This window comes from Nyctibius grandis, chromosome 1, assembly GCF_013368605.1.
Source record: "Nyctibius grandis isolate bNycGra1 chromosome 1, bNycGra1.pri, whole genome shotgun sequence".
Taxonomy (NCBI): domain Eukaryota; kingdom Metazoa; phylum Chordata; class Aves; order Nyctibiiformes; family Nyctibiidae; genus Nyctibius; species Nyctibius grandis.
The window spans coordinates 61,611,466-61,632,774 of NC_090658.1; the positions used below are offsets into that span (position 1 = coordinate 61,611,466).

General features: G+C 36.9%; 1 protein-coding gene across 2 annotated transcripts in view; it reads left to right on the forward strand.

Annotated features, from left to right (window-relative positions):
- TMEM181 (transmembrane protein 181) overlaps positions 1 to 19,532 on the forward strand; it is a 28,047-nt gene extending 8,515 nt beyond the window's left edge. Inside the window, exons 3-17 of one of the 2 annotated variants that reach the window (XM_068411999.1) lie at positions 470 to 525; positions 1,822 to 1,912; positions 2,464 to 2,582; positions 3,726 to 3,845; positions 5,822 to 5,902; positions 7,262 to 7,361; positions 8,102 to 8,232; positions 8,859 to 8,950; positions 10,035 to 10,092; positions 10,775 to 10,877; positions 10,975 to 11,026; positions 11,685 to 11,767; positions 12,875 to 12,964; positions 14,601 to 14,667; positions 15,614 to 19,532. In XM_068411999.1, coding sequence (XP_068268100.1) covers positions 470 to 525; positions 1,822 to 1,912; positions 2,464 to 2,582; positions 3,726 to 3,845; positions 5,822 to 5,902; positions 7,262 to 7,361; positions 8,102 to 8,232; positions 8,859 to 8,950; positions 10,035 to 10,092; positions 10,775 to 10,877; positions 10,975 to 11,026; positions 11,685 to 11,767; positions 12,875 to 12,964; positions 14,601 to 14,667; positions 15,614 to 15,692 — 1,322 coding nt within the window. In that variant the 3' untranslated portion in view covers positions 15,693 to 19,532. The remainder of the gene's footprint in view (positions 1 to 469; positions 526 to 1,821; positions 1,913 to 2,463; positions 2,583 to 3,725; positions 3,846 to 5,821; positions 5,903 to 7,261; positions 7,362 to 8,101; positions 8,233 to 8,858; positions 8,951 to 10,034; positions 10,093 to 10,774; positions 10,878 to 10,974; positions 11,027 to 11,684; positions 11,768 to 12,874; positions 12,965 to 14,600; positions 14,668 to 15,613) is intronic. The other variant, XM_068412008.1, reaches the window with a different exon arrangement.
- Positions 19,533 to 21,309: the final 1,777 nt, after the last annotated feature.

Sequence of the window (21,309 nt, forward strand, 5' to 3'; positions counted from 1 at the left end):
TATGCTGTTTTTTCAGGTGATTTTTGCAGCCCTTCTTGAGCTTCAAGTTACTGTAACAACAGTGCCACTGGTGCTTTGCTAGCTTTTTCTGTAGCTGAGTACTTTCATGACTGCAGTGTACAGCTTAGCTTGGGAAAAATACCGTGTGGCTTGTTATAGTAGTTTAGAGTACACATGCAGGGCTTCTTACATGGAGTTCTTGATTTACAATTTACTTCCTATTTAATCATGCCTAGATACTATGGCAGAGAGGCTTAAAGGAACATTCAGGCCGAGTTTATTAATTATAATTAAATGGTCTAAGTGATTTACCTTTCAGCTTAAACATCTGAAAAGTGGGATCCTATTTACTTGCTTTGCAGGGAGGTATTTTGCACAGTCTCTTGAAATCCTATATTTATGTTGTTACTTATCAGTAATACACATACTTCAACATTGTTTTCTTTCTTCCTTCTTATATATTGTGTAGGTCCTAATGTAATTGAATCTTCTGTAGCAAGAACCGACTTAAATAACAGCCTAAAGGTAAGAGTTAATTAATATCGTCGGATTACATGAATGGCTTTATTTGATATCAGAAACATTCCCCTCCTTCCCTCAAATTATTTTAAATATTTACATATTTACTGGAAAACTTCTTGGCCACATGGTGCTTTCCAGTTCGAAACTGAAAGTACAATATTTTACTACCACTGTGTTATTTCATGAGTGGCCCAGCAGCAATTTCTAGTCTCTTACTTTGTGAGCAGGTAACGTAGAGAATTCTATGATGTTTCTGCACATAATTTCTGATAAAGTAACACTTGAGTGTTGATAGGATTCCCTGATGAGTTCATGTTGGAGATTCTTGTAGAGGGTCCAGAAATGGAAATTGAGAACATAAACTGAAAAACAATGCTCTCAGTGGCAACTAACGATATCCCTCTTGTGATCTTCCTTTCTATCAGCTGGGAAGGAATATTTCTTTTTTCTTGTTAATGGTTCACTGTCACATGACCAAGACATGGCTGGCTTCCTAACGTGAACCTTCACATTCATTTTCTGGAAAGCTTTCAAATTTTGGTTCTCAGTTCTTGCATTTTTATTTCTGTCTAGCTCTTTGCTGTCAACCTAATATCTAAAGTAATTTTTGTGAAAGTGCTAAAGAGGTTTTGTTGTTTTGATTTGGTTTTTAAGTAAATTTTCTTTACACTGGAACGTTTCTTTTTTTGGTCTAATAGTCACCTATATATATTTGGATTGGTACTGTATTATGGGTGGATTTTTTTTTCTAAAAAGCGTATTTTTATATCAAATAAGAAAAGTCTTTCCTGCATGTAGGTTTTATCTGTTAGTGATATCTTCCATGCTTTTGAAATGAATGTAGGATTTTTAGAAAATCTACTGGAAAAATAGTTGTTTTAATAATTACAGTTAAACAGGTTTAAATATGACTATTAATCAGTTAAATATGACTTTTAGTCAGTTAAACAGGTTTAAATATGACTTTTGATGTAAAGTGCTAGAAATGACTTTTTATTTCCAGGCTAGGTCTCAGGATTTTGTTTTTCATATCTGAACTTTTTAGTTTTATTGCTGCTGCTTTTATGTGCTTTAAGTAGTTGTACCTTTCCTTGTCCAAAATACACATGCTGTTTAAGCTACTTCTCTGGAAGACTTATATTTGAGCTGTTTATTGTATTGTCCACAGAGCAGCACATACCAAAACTATTCCCAAAAATATTGTCACAAACATAATTAACATGCCTTACATCACTGTAACTACAGATTTATCATGTAACAGAATAATGGCTGGTACTAACCTCGTGGGGTTTTTTACAGCTGAAGCCATTTAATTTAAGTTCACCACCACTGTCGACTTACAATCAGCAGCTGTGGCTGACCTGTGTAGTTGAGTTGGATCAGCACGATGGTGAGAATCTTACCTAATTCTCAGGAAACTGTTATAGCAACCTGTATATTGTATCTTTAATTTCATCTGTCACATACATGATCCTGTTGCTTTCTGGCTATGGTTGGTGGGTTTTTCCTCTGATACAGTTTCTCCCCCTCCACCCCCTGCCCCCAGTAAAGACATGGACAGCACTGATCTTGAGAACTGGAAGCAACAGGTATATGGGATAAGTTGTTTGTTGTTTCTGTGACAGCAGTAGTATCTAGGGAATCTGTGTCTCTCTTCTTTCATTTTGGGGGGAATTAGATGTGTAGATTGTGATGATATTAATTTCTCAATAAAACTGTTAAGATTTAGTATGGGGCATTTGTGACTTACTGCCTAAGCATATAAATAAAAAGTTTTGTGTTTTTTTTATTAAGATACTGGACCCCTACTCCAGTAAAGTATAACTGAATAACTCTGAGTAATCTTAGATATCATATGTGTTTTAAACTATATTTGGAAGTCTATTTGAGATTTCATTTCTGCGTGTAGCAATAGCTTAATGTTTTCTCTTTTAATTACAGTATCCCTCAAAAAGAATGTTACTATGACAGTCAAAGTACTTGGAGTGGTGAAGGATGGAAGCACGCCATATGTTAATAATCAAGTTCACAATCGGACGAGATTACTCAGTTGTGCACAAGTATGTGCCTGCTTAAACAAAACTCTAATACAGTACATTTTCTTTAAATCTATTTGTGTGCATGTTACATTACATTGCAAATGAGAAGAATATATCTGTTAAGCACGTCTCAGGAAAGACTCTGGAGTATAGTTTGTTTTATAATTGTAACCTAGGTAGTAATGCTGAGCAAGATACCTACCTATCCATCTTTTTCTGTTTACTTCTATGACTTGTGTCTAGAGACCCATTAGACCTTAGAGACCCATCTTTCTTGTTAGAGTAGCTCTCTTGTTAGAGTAGCTCTCTGCCAGCAAAGCAGCGTGTCCTGCTTAGTCACCTGAACAAATGTAGCAGTACTGAAGAAAGGAATATTGTAGTAGAAGATTGGATATAGGGCTCTAGAGGAGAGAAAAATTCTCCTCCAACACCTAGCAGAGAGTTTGGTTGAAATCAGCTGGCATCTATGTTCTGAAAAAGCCAACTTTCTTGCCACCTGTGAAGAAATGTTTAAGGTTTTGAGTTTCTAGTATAATTTTCACTGGAATTTTTAAGCTTAGAGACATCCAAAACAGCTTTTCCAGATGCGAGTCCTTTAGGAAGGGCATGGCTGAATTTTTTTGTGATAAGCATATAGGGTAAATCAAATGTTTTCTTTTTTTATATATACACATATATATGAAATCTGCAGAAATTAATGAACAGTGTTCCATTAGATTTAATTATACACAGCCAAAAGAGCGATATGGTTGGGTTTTCTCTCCTTCTGTTAACTTTTAGAAATGAGTTAGTACAAGATAGCCCCATCTCACAATCCGATGACCTAGAGCTTGACTGACAGAGTTATTCAGATTCTTCCTGGTGCTGCAAGCAGTTGCTTTCACCAGCTTAAGTGAAAAGCTAGCCTTGTTTATCAATTCAACCTTTGATCCTGCTGACTGAGTTTATCAGTTTCTTCTGCTTTATCTGGTATCTTTCAAGAAATTCTTTATCTGCGGGTCTTGTTTGAGTCTTATTCTGACTGATCAAGATTGGTAAGGCATGTAATAAATATCATCAATATCTGACCATTTAGAAACAAATTCTCCAACCTATACTTACAGTGCATATTCTGGAATAAACTGAAGGCTTTTACATACTATTCTTCACTGTATGTGTTCACAGAAATGCAGTGAAATCATTGTTGCTCACCTTGGCTACCTGAACTACACTCAGTACAACATATTTGTTAGCTTTGAAGACTTAAATAAGTTAACATACACCATCCAGAATATTACTTTCACAGTAAGTATAAAGTTTTGTACTAGCAAAAGAAATGTCTTTAATTACTAATGCTGTAGAAGTCTGCTTTAACTGTAATAAAAAAGTTATCTCATTTTTGAAGATAAACATAAAGATGCATCATAATTAATTTTTCTGTCACTACTAATGTCAGAACTATTATAGCATTTGCTGTTAATAAGGGTCTAGACCATTTTTTTTAAACTCTATAAGGAAAGATTTTTCTTTCTGAACTGCTAATGTTGTTTCTGGAACAGATAAATTTAGTCTAATTCCTGGGAGATATTTTTAACAGTAGGCAAGCTAGACTAGAACATCCAGTTTTCTGCATTTGCTTATAGAGATGTTGCTTCTCTAAAGCATGGTGTCTTTTTCAGCCTTTCCAGAAGGTGCATCTGAATTAGCAAGATTTTTCCAGACTTCACAAAAGCGTGGGCTAGAAAGATTTAACAAACTTATAGAAAAATGAAGATTTTTATTTTGACTGTGCTTATGAGGAAGAGAAGAATGTTTATTCCGCTGAAATAAGCAGGCTAGAAAAATAATTCACTAGAATAATCCCTAGTGAAATAACTAGCTCAGTTCATAGTGCTAAAGATTTCTTATAAAACAGTTACATCATCAGTGTGTGCTGATTGGCTCCAGAAAGACATTTAGAAGAAACATTTGCATTGGGAGAAAATGGAACTAAACCCAATTTATAGTACAGGTTACTATGGTATATTCTACCTGTATGCAACATTCGGTATGTCAGAGCAGGTAGCAAGCAAAAATCTTACCGTAAAGCAAAAATGTTTTGTATATACTAAATGAACTTCCTGGCTATTAATATTTGTAATATTCTAGTGCATAAAGCACATCATTAAAAATAAGCTCTAAGAGGAAAAAAAACCCCAAACTCACAAACCCTTTGCTTAGTTCCAGATTTCAAACAGGACTAAGTGTTGGAGCATTCATACTGTTTATTGTACGGTTTATTATCTTGCTTTGCAGGCTGCCTTTAAGGCAAAGCTGCCTTGTGTGCAAAACCAAAAAACCTAAAACCAAAGTCCTGCTTTCCCACAGCAACTAAAATTGTCAATTTATTTCATTATTACAATGGTTTATGGTGATCTCAGTTGAAATAATAGATGACCTTTTGTATAATGGGATTCTCTACCTACAATTTTCATTCTACGTTTATGGTTTAAAAAGACAAGACAGAGGTTGACAGATTTAATACATTGAAAGGTAAAGCTTCTTGTTCAGATGGGCAGAGCATATGTTGTACCAGGGAGTTTACATTTCAAAAGTGGCTTCAAAAGAGAAGCATGACAGGTATGAGGTAAATTGTCAACAGACCAGAGTTTATACAAACTGACATGTTATAATTAATATTTGTGCCCTTCTAATAATTAGAGGAGAAGAAGGAACTTTTCCTCCTTAACTTATGAAAAAAGTTCTTTATTTCTGCTTAGCTCATTTATTCTTCCTTTACTTGATTTTCTTCTTTCCACTTCTGAAACAAGAGAATAAGCTTTAAGAAAACAAACCCATTCCAGGAAGCATGCCTGTACCTTATCAACCTCTTCATAATCAATTTCTGCATCTGACCGTGGTAATAAAGAAGAACGTACTGGATTTACTTAATTATTGGCAGCCAAACTTTGAATGAAAGTGCAATTGAAATCAATGAAGAATATCATTTTTGTCCTGAGAAGTGCTTTAACATATGACAGCACACCGAGTAGGTTACTAAGTGTCAGGGTAAAAGAGAAGCAAGCATATTAGGCTGCTTTGGTTATCTTTTCATCAACTGGTTCTATGGGTATGAATTTATTTTTGTCTTCCCATGGTGACATGGTGGAATTTGCTTATACCTTTAAATTTTGAAAAGCCAGAGACCTTTTCTGTATCTGCAGAAAGTGCTAATCATTGATGTTGTATGTACCCTGTCAAAACACTGTTCATTGGGCTATTTTTCTTCTGTTTTCTTGTAGTGGAAGACCTACAATCCAACTTTTTCACAAGTGGAAATATGGTTCCGATTTGTCTTTGTAGTTCTTACTTTTATGGTCACGGTAAGATTTTGTTTCAGTGTTTCTGGAGTGTATTATGTAGGCAACTGATAACACTGCTCTGTAGTGCTGTGTTTAGTAACTTAACCCCAGGCAGTAGAGTTGAGATATCACTGAATGGGTGCAAAAAATGTTTCTAAAATACTTATGCAGTTGTTGCTTTTATGTTTTTACGAGTGGTATTGAAGGGGCATTAAGAAAATAGGATAGATGGGAAAACTTGTTTTTCTAAACTCTGATTTTGAATTGAACAGGAAGAATTCTCATTGCTGTCTACAACTACCTGAAAGGAGGTTGTAGCCGGAAGGGTGTTAGTCTCTTCTCCCAGGTTTCAAGCGATAGGATGAGAGGAAATGGCCTCAAGTTGTGCCAGGGGAGGTTTAGATTGGATATCAGGAATAATTTCTTCACTGAAAGGGTTGTCAAGCAGTGGAGCAGGCTGCCCAGGGAAGTGGTGGAGTCACCATCCCTGGAGGTATTTAAAAGAGGAGTAGATGTGGTGATTAGGGACATGGTTTAGTGGTGGACTTGGCAGTGCTGGGTTAATGGTTGGACTTGATGATTAAAGGTCCTTTCCAACCAAAATGATTCTATGATTCTACGATTCTAATTTTGCTTAAACAAAGAAAATTGTGATTAGATGCAAGAAAAAATTTTTTTTCAGTGCAGGTAGGCTCAGATATTGGAATAGAATGCCCAAAGTGTGGGCTTACCATCTCTGAAAATGTGCAAAACTCAGCTGAATATGACCTTGATCTAACTTCAAAGTTGTCACTGCCTTGAGTGTGAGGATGGGCCAGATGACCTCCAGAGGTCCCTTACAACCTAAAATTATGCTACGATTTAGATTCTCTCTCCCCTCCAACCTGGTTTGGCCCCTGGAAAAGAAGTGTTTGGAAAAAAAAAAACCCAACATAAAATCTAAACCGCAGAATTTTCAGACTAAGGACACTAAAGCACTGAACACTTGCATAGCATTTTTCTCACATAGATGATGTCACTCAGCAGGTAACTGTGAATGCAATATGGAATCTGTTTTTTTAAAAAGTGAGTTTAAGTGGAAATTGTTGGTAGTATGTGACCAGTAATTAGGCAACATTTTTTCATACATTGTTGATTTGTGTGGTACTAGCTGGTTTCCTTCTCAGTTTCCTTGAGAGATTAAGTAATTTGCATTGCGGTAAGCCAGCAAACTTGAAGGAGAAGTAGAAGCTAGGAGACGTGGCTCCTGCATTACAATCTTCTCAGTGGCAAAGACCTTGTGAAGTAGCCTTTGCAATGTGCTGTGTTACCTCTTTACTTTGGCAAAGCCATTAAGGCTGTATTCCTTCCTTACAAATTTTTGTTGTTGTTGTTTTATAGTGTCTGTTTGCACATTCCCTTCGGAAATTCTCCATGAGAGACTGGGGTATTGAACAGAAATGGATGTCCATCCTCCTTCCCCTCCTGCTACTTTACAACGGTACTTGTATCCTGGAAGTTTTAGAAAAGCTCAGGGACAGCGGGGGGAGAAAAAAAAGAGAGTGAAAGACAGAGAAAAGGCAAAATGGAATTTGGCCGTGAACTTATAAGCAGCTGCTTATGATACTTCAGAAAACTAATTTAAAAAACAAAAACCAACCCTTTTTAAATGTATCAAATTCAAGGGCATAATGAGTAGGTGGATTTCATTCTTCTCAGTCACGAGAATGTCAGCTCTATTTGTTTAAAGCTCTGCTTGGACTAGGTGACTGCAACTAATATTGAACCTTTCATATAGTGACATGTAAATGCAATTTCTGTGTTTGTCTGCTAAGTCTTATTTCTTAATTTTTCAGATACTCATGCTTTAGTTAACAATGGAGACTACTTCTAGCACTCTCTAGCACTACCAAAAGAATATTTACCTTTCAGTCATTCTATGATAATTTTTTAGGTCATCACCAAGAGCAGTGGTTTAGTAGAAAGTCTAATGAAACCTGAAATCTTCTAGAATTCTTGGCAACCGTTTCAGATTATTTCTACAGCACAGAGGATTGCTGCTGGAGGCACCGTTTTCTTTGTGAATTACTTCAAGATACAGCAAACTTCAATTTCATTTACTGGTGTAATTTGAAAAATCTAGGGTTTTTTGTTCCTCTGCAGATACATTCTACTTTACCTTTCATAATAGAAAAGAATGTGCTTTTTGCCCTCTAAGTTTTTTTTCTTATTTTGTTACAGATCCGTTTTTCCCCCTTTCTTTTCTGGTGAACAGCTGGTTTCCTGGAATGCTGGATGATCTATTCCAGTCGCTGTTTCTGTGTGCATTGTTGTTGTTCTGGCTTTGCGTCTACCATGGTATAAGAGTACAGGTAAGGGTGCAACATTATCTACTACTTACTGAGAAGACAGTACTTGGTTTTTCAGTTCTCTCAAAAGGTGACAAAAACAAAACGAAATTTTTAAAAAAGAGACATTTATTTTATTCTTAAAGTACAACGTATCTTGAAGCTTTGGAGTTAAAATTATTTTTGGTGAAGTAGACTGTTTTGAGGCTACCATGCCTGAACGAGATAGATGGGACAGTCCACTCTAAACTATTGCAAGACAGTCTTCAGTATTATGATGCCATTATGCTTTGTTCCTGCTTGAAGGGTTTTGTTGTTGTATATGGTGGTTGATTGTTTTTTAAACCACTTTAAAATACTGCATAAGATAAATATGAATTCTGGAGCATATTCCTATATTTGCAGTATCAGTGAAATATGTGGGACCTTATAAATAGGACGCTCCAAATCTACTGCATCTTATTAACACAAATGATGATACAATTTTATGTCTCCTGTAATCACCTGTGCGGGTTAAAAACACTGAAGGCGAGTCTCTTAATGTAGTTCATGTTGAACAGAACAAAGATGATAATTATTTATTCTATCAAGAATGAATGAAATCTCAAATGTGGGTTCACTCCTTCACCACACTATTGTTTCCTCAACAGGGGGAAAGGAAGTGCTTAACTTTCTATCTGCCCAAATTCTTTATTGTCGGACTATTGTGGCTGGCCTCTGTTACACTGGGAATATGGCAAACGTAAGTAATGTAAAATTTAGTGCAAAAGCAACGAGCTGAGAGTATTCAAGAATGAGAAGATTATTTAGTGGTATCTGTTTCTTAATGCTCTGATTGTTTTATAGGCATGGAGTTCAAATTCTTACATCTTTCTGTTTTGCAAATTGTGACTGATTTGAAAACAGAATTCACCATGGATGATCTAGTAGTACATAATTTTTTAAATCAGAGTGAGATCTAGAAATCACTACTTTGTCAACATGTTATGGCTCCCTACAATACTCCCTCTAGCACTATGTCCCAATTAGCTTTTAGTATTTACTTGAAGCAACAGTTTCTGTGTAGTTAACTATTACACAGTTTGACCAAACTTTCTCAACTATTAAACCTGCACAACTGGTATTGACACTGCTCAGTCAAGCTATGCTATCTCTTCTCAAAACTCAGTTCTTTGGCTTGGTTTAGTGTTTCTCTCTTTTTTTTTTCCCAATTTGTTGTCTTAACATAAAGGTGTCACTATTCCACACCCACAAAACTTTCTCAGTTTTGGTAGATTTGTAGTTTCTAAACTGTTTTAGTCTCAAGTGTTCGCCTCTTATTTTATTTCTCAGAGGGAAGATACCTTCTAACCTTCTCCATGCCGATGCACATTGTTGAAAGCAGTGCAGTTGCAGGAAATGCCTGTGCTAGTGCCCCATCAGCAGAATTGCTATGAGGGAAGGGCTTATACCACAGTTATTTCTTGAGTATAATTCTTATCACTAAGGATAAAATTTAAACACGGAATCCTGAAGGCTTGTAGGAATTCAGGAGATAATACATTTTCTAAAAAATAAGTGGGGAGATTAGACATGCTCACAATTGAAATCCTCCATATTCCTTCAAAATTGGGTTTGGGAAGAAGGAGGATGTCATGTACTGTAAATTGTCATGACTCTGTTGGAATCAATGGCATTGCACCAGTTTACACGGCCAAAACCTTTAGTTATAAACTCTGTACAGTAACTTTAAACCTTTTCTTTTGTTAGTGGATTTCTGGGTCAGTACAGCTTTTTGTCTTTTGTAATGATGTAAATACCACTTTTTCATTTGGAATCTTTTCTAGTGTTAATGAAGTACATGATCCTACATATCAATACAGGGTTGACACAGGTAATTTCCAGGTAAGTCAGAGAAGTTTTCTTGCTATTAAATTGTCAGGTGGAGTTAGGCAATACAAGGAGGTGGGGTTGGTTCTTCTATTAAAATCTATAACATAATTTAGAAAATAGCAAATGCTGGTCAGATGGTCTTATTCTGACTGGGGTACTTTTAATTTTGCTTTCAATCATGCATAGGCCTTATTGAGCTCCATCCCAATGAGAAGAGTAAATTGTCTTGCAAATCTGGAGACTCAACACCACAAGTTTAGTCACAGACTCGTGAATGTTGGGATTGAAAGAAAATTTTTTAAGCCTCTTATTAAGTCACATTCGTACATCTTTACTCCTGCCAAGATCCTCTGTCCTAGTAAATTTCAGACTTTCTTGTTGTAAAGGAAGATCTAATTTGTACGGGTCCTTGTATTGTTCTCAGGCGCTGTGTTTTTAGAAAATCATTGAGATTCAGCTCACTGTTAACTCAGTGAACAAAATGATGACTTCTATTAAACATCCTTTTTTTACATTCCCCAAAACCTTATCTTGATGTATAGCCATCCTCGTTTTGTACTTCCTTTCATGAGCCTACTTTCCCCAAATAAATGGACCATTCTATGTTGTGCTTTGGGAAATAATGAGTTCTATTGAGGGAAGAAGGAATAGACCAAATCTCATTAAATAATGAAAACTAACACTCTTCTTATAGGGAATGAAAATCTTCTTCCTTGTGGTGGCAACCACATACATTCTTTACCTTTTGTTCCTGATAGTGAGGGCATGCTCAGAACTTCGTAACATGCCTTATGTTGGTAAGGAATATTTCTTTTGATTCTCCCCCAGGCAGGCTTCCTTCTCCTTGATGTAGGTGTAAATTTGCTAATAACAAATTTTCTCAATCTTTTTCAGATCTCAGGTTAAAATTCTTGACTGCATTAACCTTTGTAGTGCTTGTCATTAGGTAAGGCTTTTCAAAGTACATTTCTCAGTACTGTAACTTTTATAACCTTTTTTTCAGGGCGTTGAATACATTTTGTGGATAATAAAATTGTCAGTGAAACTGAGGAATGTCTTTTGATATGATTGTTATGGCAAGCATTTCTTAATTTTTTAACCCTTCTTCAGGCTTTTAGAGCCAACTTTATTTCTGTTACCACAGCAATGCACTGCAAGATTTAGACGTTCACTTAGCAGAGATGTTTTCTGTACTGCTGAGTGGTCTGCAGTGCACCGTGTCTGCAGTGCAGCTCTTTTAGAGCTTTGTAAGCTTCACTTAGTCAAAGCAGAAGTTTAGAATTAGTTTCTTAGGTTATTGTTAATATCTGTCTCCCTCACTCCAAGCAGTTACTTCAAATTACTGTTGACTCTTGGATTGTCTGTAGTGGATGAAATCTGAGGGAAATGGACCATGGAGGGTGGGGGTGTTCTGCTTTACTCAGTTGACTGCTGACTTTTAATCACAAAAGAATCATTCTCAATTAAGAACTATGAAAGCAAATGTGTCTTATAATAAATGGTCAGCATGTTAACATAATTATTTTCTCATATACTCTTCTATCAACCTACCATTTCAATTTTGCTGTTCAAAGACACAGTACACCTATATGCTTCTTCCACAGCATTGTTATACTCTACCTGCGCTTTGGAGCACAAGTTCTACAGGACAACTTTGTTGCTGAGCTGTCGACTCATTATCAGAATTATATCCTTGTGGTGTGATACTGCTCAATTAGGAATGTTAATCTGTTTTTCATGCAGAAGGTACTTAAAAATGATGTACCTAAGGACTGAGACCTTTGACTTCTAGGTAGACTTTTGAAGGTCAGTCCATTTTGATCGAGGTTTCATGTCAGCATTTTGCAGTGGCTGTTGTAAAGATTATGACCTGAGACAGTTTCAGTCTAATTTGTTTACATCACATAAATCACAACTGCATTTGATTTGATACTCTTCAAAAGGAATGAAGGGCTAGATATTCATGCATTCAAGTAATTTTAACAAGTTATTGTGACAAATTTGGATGGCTGCATGAATTCATTTTGCTCTATACCTATCAGTTGGCATGGGGCGTACCAAAATATTGAAGAAATAAATAGTTTAGAAGTCACCGAAAATGTGTTTGTGCATTGATCCAAGTCTACATGTTGAAGAGGTCATAGCAGAGAATTTGACTTGAGAGAAACTATTTCTGATGTCTGTTGGCAACAGGATTACAAACTGTATTTCTGGACCTGAACAATGAGATCCTAGTTCATCCTACTTTCTGAAACTGCCTGTGTGACTGTAACTGCTCCAGTTACTGATAAGCTTAGATGTGTGTTGGGAGCTAGTAGAAAAGAATATGTAAAGCCTTTACTATTTTCCCAAAATGATGGCAAGAAGCCATCTTCAGAGTTCTATCTACAGATAATCCTTTCTCCTTCCTTCTCAATCACTGTGCCAAGCAAGAACTTTTTAAAAAATAAACAAAAAAACCCCACCTAAACACCCCCGTTACTAAGCTTTCTTTTAGCATTGAAGGCAGAACTATTCAATTTACCATGCACTCCACCACTCAAGAGTAGACCTTATCTCAGCAAATGTTACTTGTGTTAAAGCTTTGTCTTCAGTGGGAGCTATACCTTGAAATAGCTTGAGTACGTTAGTTGTCATTGAATCAAAACCTGCAGTTTTGTTTAGCCATTCATGCTCTCAAACTTTAGTGCAGTAAACATTCTTCCCATTGAAACAGCTTATGTATGGTTTGGGTCTTGTTTCCAAAGTTAATATGTATGGAGCTATATTGAGCAATATCCTTGACGCTTACTACCAGCAGAATTCTTATCATTTTATGGTTTATTGAACTTTTATCTCTACACATTAGCCTTCGTGTATTCCCCCTCAAAGAATGCACTATATGGTAAGTGTAAGCAATTATCTAGCAAACTTAGATGACAAGAGCTGGCATATTAGCAGATACTGTGTAACATCTTTATGTTTCGGTTGTCTCGTTACTGTTTCAATTTGCTTTGAGTGAACATAGGCAGAAGCTGCACTGCTCCTGAGCAAATTAGTATTGGAAATATGAAGGGAACACATACAATGTATACAACTGATTAGCTTGACTTGAATTCTTAGGCACTTAGATCAAGCTTACAGTCAATATGATGCTTGCATATCATGCACTAACTTTTGCACTGACTCACAGACAATCCTTAAGGAGCAACAATACTTCATTTGTACTTTGTTCTGACAGTAAGGTTAATATATTGGCATGCTGGCAAACTGGATAGGTAACATGCTGTTGGAAAAGCAGTAGTGAAGCTAACACAGGGGAATTTTGGGGAACTTGCTATGGGGAGAGGGCTGCACAGAGCCCATGAAAAGGGAGATTAAGGATTGAATCAGTGTCACTTCTCTTTTTGCATTCCTACGTAGAGGATGTCATCTGACTCACATGATGATTATAAAGCATTATCCCTCTCTAACATAAAGATGCTGTAAAATAAATATTTATACTGAATGCATTCTCCGCTGTAAGCATTGAGTTTAAAATACAGAACCATAGAACAGTCCAGGTTGGAAGGGACCTGGAAAGATCATCTGGTCCATCCTTTCATGGGAAAGGGAGCCTAGGTGAGATTATCTGGCACCCTGTCCAATTACATCTTGCATGTCGAGAGGTATGCAAGGGGAAGGCACTAAATACTGGAGCTGGTCCTTTCTCTAAACTTTTTGGAGTTGAGATGGATGAAACTGTTACAGAAAAATGCTATTTTTCCATTAAGACAAGACAAGTGCCTGGGTGATGATAAAGTTAAAAAATTGCTGTTGGGTTGCAAGAAGTATTAGTTTATAGAAGGGAGGAAGTAGAAAGCTGCCAGGAAAAAGATGTTTATGGCAAATTGCTGGATTGAATTTTACTTGCATATAATTATGAACTGCAGCTAAGCAGCACAGATTATGCAAGAAATGAAGGCCTTAAAACAAGGTAGAGGGAATTGTCATAAATAGCCAATGGAAAGTATCTGTTACGTTTCATGTCACCATAAAGGCAGAAGTCCTTCCTTCATCTATTGCAAAGATGTAAAATAACTGGCTGATCATTGACTTGCATACAAGGGATTGCAACTTTGGTCTGCTATATTTGTAGCTTAGAAATAACCAAGAAGTTAATGAAGTCTGCACTTTTTAAATATATATGAACTTTTGATTAAGAATAATGAAATATGACTTAATTACTCCTATGTGCAGGTTGAAATAATATGACGTAGGAAGACTGCACAAGGGAAGAAATCAGCTTATACTACATGAAGAATATCTATCTAAAAATAATACAAGATAATTAATGTAATCTCCTTAACTCTTAAGAATACCATGATGTGGCTGAAGGGTGAAGAATTTAAAGGAGAGAATTCCTGTTTGGATATAGTTTTGTTGAATTGTAGTCATGACTGTCTTGGAAGTTGTTGAGTCTGTTGCTTCAGTGTTGGATTAGAAGTACAGCCACATTTCTACGTTTAATGCACTAAATTATCCTTATTTGTATTTTCCAGAATCACAGTTGAAAGACAATCCTGCTTTTTCTATGCTGAATGATTCAGATGATGATGTGATTTATGGGTAAGATTATAAAATACCTACGGAGACTTTTGGTGTGTTATTTTTGTAATGTTCTTTTCCATATTCATTAAATAAGTGAAGGCTTTGTAGGTTGTTAGTGAAAGTATTCTGCCTAAAGAACAGAAATGTAGCCTTATTCTGAAACAGAAATGCAATGAGAATGCACGTTATTTTTTTTTCTTTTTTTTGGTTTCTAAAAGGGATTGCCATGACACTGATACAAACAGGTAAGAAAGTATTAGGATGCTGGTAGGTCGTGGAGTGAAGGCAGTGAGAGACGTGAAAGGAAAGGACTTCCTTTTAAACAGGGAAGGATTGCAGGACTCGGGTGGAGTTAGCAAAGAGGCAGCTCACACGTAAATGCTGCAGAGAAGGATAATGGCTCTTCTTAAGCGTCCATCACTTATAGAAATAAGAATAATCAAATCTAGCAAAATTTCCTGGACCTGTGTGAATTTGTGTAATATGAGACTTATAGCAGCACTTAAAACCCATCCAGGTCAAGTGTCTTTGTGCTAGACACGGAGCAAACTCATTATCTGCCCTTGATGTTTTCACCTCTTACCAAGGACACTGACGTGGTTGAAACAGTGAGGATGGGGTTATTGCTGCAGTAACCTGCACTAGCTTGTGCTAGACTAGCTATATGCGTTGTCTGAGATAGCTTGCCTTTGTTTAGTTACATGAGTAGTGGTAGTACCAGCTTGCTTCTATACTAATCCTTGTGAAGAGTGGCTTGTAGTTACTGGAATAACTTTTATTATGCATCATCCTTTGGAGAGAAGTCATATATATTGTTCATATCCCCAACAAAGAAGGAAAACAGATACCATCTTCTTACCCAAATAAAATTTGATGCCTCAATGTAGTTTAGAACTTTTCTGTTTATTTTGGACTTCCTATCTGAACACCATGTTCAGAATTTTTAACAGTATCTGTTTCACAGGAGTGACTATGAAGAAATGCCACTTCAGAATGGCCAAGCTATTAGAGCCAAGTATAAAGAGGAATCGGACAGTGATTGATTTTGATGTAGACAGACTTGTTCAGCTGGAATTAAACCAATTTTGAAGTTTTCCTAGATGGACAACTTCCTTGGCTTCCTTACAGTCTGCTGTCATCTGAACACCAACTCCCAGGAAGGACATCCCACTTCAGTTTCTGTTTACAAAGTTAAAACTGAAAAAAAGAATGCTTGAAAAGGTTGTGGTGAAAACTTAAGAAAACAAAACTTTTACATGTCTTATAAAATGCCTGACAGCAGGATGTCTGTGGACTAAAATCTTTAAGTCTATTTCCATTTAGAAGTGTCACTGATTATATGCTGATTTTAAAATTGCTTCCTTGCTGCTTGTTTTTTTGTTGGGTTTTTTTTTTGAGGATTATGTACAGCATACTGTCATTCATCTGTTGCATTTGTGTTAGCTCCTTTGTATATTGTCCACTGCTGTACGAAGTGCCTCATTTCCCTTTCCATTTTCTACCTTAGTCTTTTGAGCTGGAGGCAGGGAATGAACTGGTTTAGGTTTTTATCTTTTCTTTTTTTTTTAATGCAAGAAAACACAAGCTTTCCATTCTTCCTTCAAGAAGCGATATAGACTTAAAACCATTTCTTTAATTCATTTAAATGAGTTTACTGGATTTGTAAGTGCAAGATACTTGCAAATAGTCAAGTTCTAGTGAGCCAAAATAGCCTCAGTGGTGCAAAATTATTTATATAATGTATGATTCATAACATGCTTTACTGTCACAACAAAAGTGTGGGTTTTTTTCGTTTTGTTACTTTAAACAGACCTTTGAAAGGGAAATATTTAGGCAGCAACAAATCTCAGAAGGAAGCCAGTTCTCTTCTTTCTGGGTTTTTTGTATGCTGGAGGAGATTGTTACACTTGCAGAGAATACAGTATGAAAGTTTCATAGAGAATTACAATTCCAAATTTCCAAACATTTCATTTATAGAGGCTTTTTCTACATCAGAATTTTTCCTTAAGTTGTATTAATAGATAGTTAATCTACATCCTAGGAACAATCATGGTTGCTTATGTATTAAATGTGCATGAGAGTCTGCTTTTGAGCATGTTCTGTGCATAGTTCAACAACTTTGTCATACCACTGTCGCCACCTGTCCTGATTGAAACTTTTACTAGCACATTTGGTGATTATCTGTATTGCAGTCTGTGCTGGAACAGAGTTATATGGGAATTAAGTATTCCTAGTACAATGCTGCTGCTTCTCTATTTAAAAGTTGGTTTTCTCCTACACCATTGTTCAGTTCTTTATTTAAGTGGATGCTGTTTGTTTCTAACTGCTTTTGTTTTCAGGTACTTGACCTATCTGAAAGTATCTTTTTTTTCCACGGATTCATAACTGTGATTTACTCTCATAAAATTTCTCTGCCCTGCTGCTGTAGAAAAGACTCTCAAAAGCACTGTTAATGTATTAGACAAAAAATGGTGCTGGCTTACACTAAGGAATTGTACTCATCATTGAACTACTTCAAGCAGAAGAGTGCAATGAAGTCCTGCTAGACGTGCTGAATCATATTGGGGAAAAAGTAGATTTGTTCTGCTTTGATGCAACAACTGTTCTAGACCATTCCTTTTGCAATAATCTCCTGGTAGCTGTTCCAGATCATGCAGGGGAGACTTCACAGGATAGCAGTTTGCTTAAAGAGGACCAGAGGAACTGCTTCATGTGGTTGCATCCTTGATGTCATAGAATAGTTCAGATTACATCAGTGCTCTGCTAAAGACAAGTGTGGTAAGATATTCTGTGTGTGTGAGAGAGAGAACTTTCTAAAATTATGTAGAGCTCTGATATTTTTTGAGAGTATTTGACATATAAAACCTTCTGTACCAGGGATCATTTATTTGTTAGAAGCCAAAGCACTATTGTATGTCTAAAGCAAGGAAACTGCTGGGGGGAAGGAGAAGGACTTTTCCTTTCATTTCTTAATTAATTGGTGTCAGTTTAGAAGAACATAGGAAAACACTCAAGAAGTACCTCAAGTTAATAGTGTGTTGGTTTTTTTTCCAGTGAACTGCAGTAAGTTGTACCTTCAGCACTTCCTTTTAGACTTTCTTTTATCAAGTATGGGAGATGATCTTTGTATCCTAAAGGAGGAGAGCCCACTCTCATTTTTACCATTCCCCAGATAACTCTCGAGGCTTTTACAGCTGTTTGAATTTGTGGAGTCAAACTTGGGAGCCAGCTAGGCATCCTTTGCATACCCCAAATCCTTTTGACTTCCATTGGAGTAACAGGGGGTGCAGGAATTAGGGCTTCAAAAAATGATTATTTACATGATCCTTATATATTCAGATCTTTTTGGCTCTGATATTGTTTAATTCTGTTCTCAATTGTTCTGAAGAGAGAAAATGTTTGATTTGACCAATGTGCAAAGTATACTGATGTTTCTTATCACAGTCTGAACTGGTTGTTACCCTGAAATACAGTGTCATGCTTTGGGATTTCATTAACTAAAGAAAATATTTTTAATCTAACTTTGAGATGATTTTTTCTAAGCTGTGTTCTCAGCCCATTTCACTTGGCTTTTATTTGCATTAACTTTTCTACATCACTACATTCAAAGTGGAAATAGGAAAGCTGAGAATGGAAAATGTGTACTTAAGTATCTATCTATCTCACTACGAAAATAGTGAGAAAATAGTTTCCTTGTTAATTTTTAGAGATTATATTTAAGCAATGTTTGCCATGCAAAGTAGGTTTGTATTTCGGAAGTGCTAGAGCATAATGGTAAGCTTGGCTGAAGCACTGTCGCATCAAATTCAATATACAGTAAAAAGGCAAAAGCAGTGAAGCAGATGAGGAAATAGTTTTGCTAGCAAGAAATCTCAGTTTCACTCCTCTTATCTCCACAATTGGAAAGTAGAGACAGTACTTGAGGAATATTACAATATGGATTGTAAACAGCATGGGCGGCATAAATTCACCTCTGAGTGAAGTATTGTAACCTAAGGGTGTAACAGAAGAGAGCTGGATAAGAAACTAGCCTGGCTTTCCTTTTGTTGCTGCTAAAGTAATTAAATAATTCCATCATCACTAGTGGAACTGTATAAAATGAGAAAAGTATGCAAAAAGGCATATACACAGTATACAGTGGTCCTGCTCTGAAGGAGATGCCATCTATTACATAACTGCAAGACTTCCATGTGCACAATGATCAAGAGGGACTTTAAGAAATCAATAATCATCAAGTGTGAGCCATTCATGGCAACCATTTTCTGTAGCGTTTGCTTTAAAAATACAGTTGATGTTGGAATTGGTTGGAAACTTTCCTAGGACTGGCAAACAGGAAGCATAAAGCTTAACACCAGTAAGGAACAGCTAGTGCAACAGACGCATGGAACTAATACTGGGGAAAAGGGAAGGAGGGTTCCAGCTAGGAAAGACTTTGATCTGTTGTCTTTCTCTGAGCCAAAAGACAATTTGTATTCATAGTCACCTAATTTTCCCCCATTTCCTTTTGCTTATGCCAGTAATAACCTTTGCATTACTGTAAAACTTTTTTTTAGAAGTTTGTAAATATGTAAAATGAAAATATGGAAAAATTGTGTACCAAAATGGTATAAAAATGTGTAAGATAAATGCTCTGTTTAATGAGAAGCTGTAATTAAATGCTGCTTTGAGAAAATGTGCATGAGGATGTGTTAAATATTCTATGTGTCTAGAAGTTGTGTTAGACAGCAAATTATCCATTTATGTTGGAAAACTTCATGCTAATATGGAATATGAAGGAAAACCTAATATTTTACTTCAAGTAAAAGTCAGGTATTGAGTTTCTTGGAAGAGTTCATGTGCATAATCATTGTTAAATATGTTCATAATAAAGCTTTATATCTTTATATGGTATCTTAGTTTTATTTTCCTCTAGTGAATAACTGTACCATTTTCATAACTTACTTACACATATTTTCAGTTACATGTATTTTCTTATGCATATTTAAACTTGGCTAATTGCATAAGGATGGGATCCAGGAGGCTGTGTCAGCACAGATTAGCCAGGGAATTATGTTTTGGGTTGGGGGTTTTGGGTTGGTTTTTTTTTTTTGATTGCCCTGCCTGGGCTTGAAGGTGGAAGGACAGGTTGCCAATTTTCCCAAGAAATACGATGGCCAGTTTACAAAGGGGAACTGGCATTCTCAAATGGCTTAACAGTGGCTTTGCAAAGCCTGCTGCGGTCATGCTGGCACTAAAACTTCCCCTGGTGAATGTTAGTGCCAGCTACCTTTCTGCCAAAAGTGCATGCTTCGTGTGTCTGCTGTCAGATGCCTCTGCTAGCAGGGCTGTAAGTTCTCCCACTTACCCTGCAACAATGCATCCTCTCAGCACACCCAGGAAGGGCTGCCCCACCTTCAATCCATGGCCCAGTGATTAAAAAAAAAAAAAAGGTTTAGAGATGGTGAAGATGCTGATGTCACTCATCTTCTTCTAGCTCTGTATCTGAGGGAACGGGAGTTGTTTAGTCTGGAGAAAAGGAGCCTGAGGGGAGACCTTATCGCTCTCTACAGCTATCTGAAAGGAGGTTGTAGCAAGGCAGGTGTCAGTCTCTTCTCCCAAGTAACAAGCGATAGGACGAGAGGAAACAGCCTCAAGTTGCACCAGGGGAGGTTTAGATTGGATATTAGGAAAAACTTCTTCACTGAAAGTGTTATGCATTGGAACAGGCTGCCCAGGGAAGTGGTTGAGTCACCATCCCTGGAGGTATTTAAAAGACATGTCGATGTGGTGCTTTGGGACATTGTCTAGGAGTGGACTTGGCAGTGTTAGGTGAACGGTTGGACTTGATCTTAAAGGTCCTTTCCAACCAAAACGATTCTATTTATCTTCCAAGAGTCTGCTCATAGCTGGTAGACTGCAAAAGTGATCAGTGTGTCACCCTGCATTTGAGGTGATGCCATTCCTTGTATAAACTCGAGGACTCGAGACTGAAATCTCAGTGTGTGCTGAATAAAATGGCTGTAAACCTCTCTGCACAAATGGATGCTCAACTTACTCCTACTTTAGTATCAGAGATGGCAATGCTCATTTACCAGCAGCAGTTAATTCTGAAGCCCTTTCCTTTAGGTTTCAGTTAAAGGTGGAAAACAGGTCATACTCATTGGTGGCAGTTACAGTAGATGATGACACCCCCTTCCCACCTCCTTCCTCCTTGTCATGAAGGAAATGTGTTTACAGAGATGTTTTGAAACTGGTATGCTAGCAGAAATACTAGGAAGTTTTTTTGAGGAAAAACTTCTTTACGGTGAGGATGACCAAACACTGGAACAGGCTGCCCAGAGAGGTTGTGGAGTCTCCTTCTCTGGAGACGTTCAAGGCCCGCCTGGACGCGTTCCTGTGTGATATGGTCTAGGCAATCCTGCCCCGGCAGGGGGATTGGACTAGATGATCTTTCGAGGTCCCTTCCAATCCCTAACATTCTGTGATTCTGTGAAATATATAAGCCTTACAGCTATATTAAAGTCTCAAGTGTACCAAGGCCAAACGAAAAACAACTTTTTTGCCCTACTGACAGCAGAAACGGATAGGAAGGAAGAGGGTTGAAGCCTTGCCTAGCACAGGGTTTCTACAGTCCTTTTGGATTCGCTAAGTAGAGTTATCACAGAGAGCACCCCTGTACAC